The sequence below is a fragment of the Vigna angularis genome, chromosome 2 (assembly GCF_016808095.1).
Source record: "Vigna angularis cultivar LongXiaoDou No.4 chromosome 2, ASM1680809v1, whole genome shotgun sequence".
NCBI classification, from domain to species: Eukaryota; Viridiplantae; Streptophyta; class Magnoliopsida; order Fabales; family Fabaceae; genus Vigna; species Vigna angularis.
The window spans coordinates 51,035,457-51,040,260 of record NC_068971.1 but is presented as its reverse complement, the minus strand read 5'-3'; the positions used below and the strand labels follow the sequence as shown (position 1 = coordinate 51,040,260).

The 4,804-nt window shown below is 38.4% G+C and overlaps 1 protein-coding gene and 1 long non-coding RNA gene across 2 annotated transcripts; one reads left to right on the top strand and one right to left on the bottom strand.

Annotated features, from left to right (window-relative positions):
- LOC108327038 (probably inactive leucine-rich repeat receptor-like protein kinase IMK2) lies at positions 1–2,990 on the top strand. The gene is made up of 2 exons (XM_017560709.2): positions 1–2,075; positions 2,305–2,990. The coding sequence occupies exons 1-2, from the start codon at positions 104–106 to the stop codon at positions 2,904–2,906; spliced, it is 2,574 nt and encodes an 857-aa protein (XP_017416198.1). The 5' UTR covers positions 1–103; the 3' UTR covers positions 2,907–2,990.
- On the bottom strand, positions 2,704–4,210 carry LOC128195617 (uncharacterized). Its single transcript, XR_008247321.1, has 3 exons — positions 4,084–4,210; positions 3,035–3,966; positions 2,704–2,843 (listed from the first exon to the last, which is right to left on the bottom strand). It is a non-coding gene; the product is annotated as an uncharacterized LOC128195617 (long non-coding RNA).
- Between the last annotated feature and the right edge of the window lie 594 nt (positions 4,211–4,804).

The window sequence follows — 4,804 nt, the reverse complement described above, 5'->3', positions numbered from 1 at the left end:
CACTACAAAAACCATTCTTCAACTGTTCTTGTCTATCTCCACATCACTTCCAACACACACTCCCTCTTTCTGTTCCACTGATTCAAAATCATTTCTTTTAGTTATGGTAGCCGAGAAAACCAACATTACCACCTCTTGTCAGTTTTCTCAACATGAAGTAGGAAATGCATACCATGTTTCTGACAAGAAGAAAGAAAGATGGAAGAAGACTCCGTCCAAGGCGCACAACAGCCCGTGTTCTTTTTTGGTCTGGACTCTTCTTCTCTCCACATGTTTGAAATCGGTTTTGTGCGAAGATGAGGGTTGGGATGGCGTGGTTGTGACGGCATCAAACTTCTTAGCACTTCAAGCGTTCAAGCAAGAGTTGGTTGATCCCGAAGGCTTCTTGCGGAGCTGGAATGATAGTGGCTATGGAGCTTGTTCCGGAGGTTGGGTTGGTATCAAGTGTGCTAAGGGAGAGGTTATTGTAATCCAGCTTCCGTGGAAGGGACTGAGAGGGCGTATCACTGATAAAATTGGGCAGCTTCAAGGTCTTCGAAAGCTCAGTCTTCATGATAATCAAATTGGTGGTTCAATCCCTTCCACTTTTGGACTTCTTCCTAACCTTAGAGGGGTTCAGTTATTCAACAATAGGCTTACAGGTTCCATCCCTTCTTCTTTAGGTTACTGCCCTTTGCTTCAGTCTCTTGACCTCAGCAACAACTTGCTCACAGGAGCAATCCCTTATAGTCTTGCCAATTCCACCAAACTTTATTGGCTTAACTTGAGTTTTAACTCCTTCTCTGGTCCTTTACCAGCTAGCTTAACTCACTCACTTTCCCTCACATTCCTTTCTCTTCAACATAATAATCTATCTGGTCCCCTTCCTAACTCTTGGGGTGGGAGTTCTAAGAATGACGAGTTCTTTAGGCTTCGAAATTTGCTCCTAGATCATAACTTTTTCACTGGAAACGTTCCTTCTTCTTTGGGTGGCTTAAGAGAACTCAATGAAATTTCCCTTAGTAATAATAGGTTTAGTGGAGCTATACCGAATGAAATAGGATCTCTTTCTAGACTCAAGACACTAGACATTTCTAATAATGCCTTGAATGGGAGCTTGCCTGCTACCCTCTCTAATTTATCCTCGCTTACACTGCTGAATGTTGAGAACAACCTCCTAGAAAATCAAATCCCAGGAACTTTAGGAAGTTTGCACAATCTTTCTGTTCTAATTTTGAGTAGAAACCAATTTAGTGGGCATATTCCTTCTAGTATTGCAAACATTTCCACTCTTAAGCAGCTTGATTTGTCACTGAATAATCTCAGTGGAGAAATTCCAGTCTCCTTTAACAGTCAACGTAGTCTTGATCTCTTCAATGTTTCTTATAATAGCCTCTCAGGTTCTGTTCCCCCTCAACTTGCCAGGAAGTTCAACTCAAGCTCATTTGTGGGAAATATTCAACTATGTGGATACAGCCCCTCAACACCATGTCCTTCACAAGCTCCATCAGAAGGAGTCATTGCACCACCTCATGAAATGTCAAAACACCACCAGCATAGGAAGCTAAGTACCAAAGACATTATTCTCATAGTAGCAGGAGTTCTTCTCATAGTCCTGATCATGCTTTGTTGTATCCTTCTGTTCTGTTTGATCAGAAAGAGATCAACATCAAAGACGGAGAATGGCAGAGGTGTAGGGAGAACTGGAGCTACGAGGGCAGAAAAAGGAATCCCTCCTGTTGCTGCTGGTGATGTTGAAGCAGGTGGGGAGGCTGGAGGGAAACTAGTGCATTTTGATGGACCAATAGCTTTTACAGCTGATGATCTCTTGTGTGCAACAGCTGAGATAATGGGAAAGAGCACCTATGGAACTGTGTATAAGGCTATATTGGAGGATGGGAGTCAAGTTGCAGTGAAGAGATTGAGGGAAAAGATCGCTAAAGGTCAGAGAGAATTTGAATCAGAAGTCAGTGTTCTGGGAAAAATTAGACACCCCAATGTTTTGGCTCTGAGGGCCTATTACTTGGGACCCAAAGGGGAGAAGCTTCTGGTTTTTGATTACATGCCCAGAGGAAGTGTTGCTTCTTTCCTACACGGTAAGTTTGATATTGCAAATAGGGGAAAAATTATTTAGTTCTTTAAGCATTCACTATTCATCTTGCTATTGTGCATAATCCTTTAATTCAAACTTCTATTAGCAAAATTGCGGATTACTAAAATGAAACTTATTTCTGATCGTAGAATAACACAGATAACTCCTAAGTCATTTGTTTTATTAATATAGCCTACTATAAGTCAAGTATTTTCTTTTTCATCTTTATGCAGGTAGTGGAACTGAAACATCCATTGATTGGCAAACAAGGATGAAAATAGCACAGGACATGGCTCGTGGCTTGTTGTACCTCCATTCCCAGGAGAATATTATACACGGAAACCTCACATCCAGTAATGTACTGCTTGATGAGAATACAAATGCTAAAATTGCAGATTTTGGTCTTTCTAGGCTGATGACAACTGCTGCTAATTCCAACGTGATAGCTACTGCTGGAGCATTGGGATACCGCGCGCCCGAGCTCTCCAAGCTCAAGAAAGCCAACTCCAAAACTGATATCTATAGCCTTGGTGTTATCTTGTTAGAACTCCTAACGAGGAAGTCACCTGGGGTGTCTATGAATGGATTAGATTTACCTCAGTGGGTTGCCTCCATTGTCAAAGAGGAGTGGACAAATGAGGTTTTTGATGCGGACTTAATGAGAGACTCTTCAACAGTTGGCGATGAGTTGCTAAACACATTGAAGCTCGCTTTGCACTGTGTTGATCCTTCTCCATCAGCACGACCAGAAGTTCATCAAGTGCTACAGCAGCTGGAAGAGATTAGACCAGAGAGATCAGTCACAGCCAGTCCTGGGGATGATTCTATAATATAGGACAAATTTTGCAGTGATATTTTTTGCCTTCAATATTAAATGTTCTACAATTCTTTCATTCTTATATTAATTTGCCCGTTTGAATACTCGAGTTTGTACATACTACATGCTACAATAAGGTGGCTTACCTCTGCCCCAAGTTGTGTGTAATTCTGTTTCCTTCCAAGGCACGTAATAGTTGAAATGTGCTCTCTCAAGAGCATCATTGTTTCTTCCGCAGGATTCTCCCAGCTTCTATTTTCTCCCATAAATGCATTATAAACGTAACTGCTGTCTTCTTTGTTTTTTTATCCCATTTTAAGTAGACGCCATAATGCTAAACAAAAAGTATATGATATGAAGGAAAATCAAACATGTTATTAAACAAAAAGTAGTATAGATGAGTTTACATGCAGGGCAAATTGCCCAATTTGCATCCCCAGTGCTCAAATATTGAGCCTTATATAATTCTTGGATTACAAACTACAGTAATTGTTATGAATAAATTAATAGCCTAGGCTTCCTGAAGATTTACAAATTACAACGTAAGCTTTCACCGTCAATTCTTCCAAGTTTACTCCTATTATTACTGCAAGCCTTATACTGTCATATCCTATATTATCACAGCATCTTCCAAGACAATGCCTCTCTACGCTTAAACTAATTTTATATAACCTATCTATTGTGGGAGAAATAAACACTCAACATATGTGAACAATACGAATCACATCTTGAATTTAAAGCCTCTAACAGCTAGAACAAGCAACACACCCATCAAAGGGAACGGACAGTTAAATAAGGTGGAACCTGTATTGGCAGCAAGAAAGAAAAAAACCACCCTCTATAATTCCAACTTCAAAATTCACTCAGTAAAAAACACACACTAAATCATAACATAAAGAAAGACAAAAAAGGAAATCAGTTTTATAGCACTAATTTGGCGTGTTCAAACATTGCTAAATACATTAGCAACAGACACGATGTAAATTATTGATGGCATAACCTTGTATTCACTGAAACCTTCATAGAGAAGGAAATATTGATTGCTGGCATTGTTGCTAGGTATATTCATGGTTTTATCCTGCAACATGGAGAAAATACAACTCATCAACACCAGAGAATGGTTCTGTTCATATGAGAAGATCCATCATTGTGAAATTTCCTCATGCAAATTAACATAAAAGCTAAAGAATGTTACCCAAATGTTTGATCGATTTGGTGTTGAACTCTTTACTAGCTTCAGATTGCCACATTAACATGAGTAAAGATGTTAATAGTTTGTATATTGAAATTCATCCCATTTTAACTTGATCCATCATAGTGATGCGAAAGCACGAGTCTATGAGCTAGCAGGACAACTCATTATTATAATTATTATTTATTTTGTCTATTTATATATGTATATATTTTAAAAACACACTTAATCATATGATTTTTTAAAAATATTAATTGATTACTTAATATATTTAATCGAATTAATTAAAATAGATATTACATTTACATATTAATATGAATTATAAAATTTTAACTAAGTTTGCAACTTGTATGTGGTACCGAATAACTGCGTAAAGATGGTGCTTGTACAGACCAAAACGTTGTAAGCCATTATAGTGACTTTCGACCTCTCCCAGGTCCACAAATTCCAAAGACTAATGGACTTGTCAGGACTATCACTATGAAAGCCCAAAATGCAAAAACAAAAGCTTCTACGCCATTATAGCGACACACCACCTCTTATGTTGACCCTGTGACTAAAGACTATCACTGAAACCTAGCTAGCTATCATACCTTCATAAGGTAGCATGCATTTTACCAAAAAATTAAGCAACATGATGAGTTTGTAAACTTTTTTAAATTCTCAAAATGCGGTGTACGTTAATCAAGAAATTTGGCACCCATTTATAACTAACCATGAAAAG

Excerpts from the sequence above, each read along its gene's own strand:
- LOC108327038 (XM_017560709.2), top strand. The coding sequence starts at position 104 with ATGGTAGCCGAGAAAACCAACATTACCACCTCTTGTCAGTTTTCTCAA. Across the intron at positions 2,076-2,304 it reads TGTTGCTTCTTTCCTACACG|GTAGTGGAACTGAAACATCC; the intron begins GTAAGTTTGATA and ends ATCTTTATGCAG.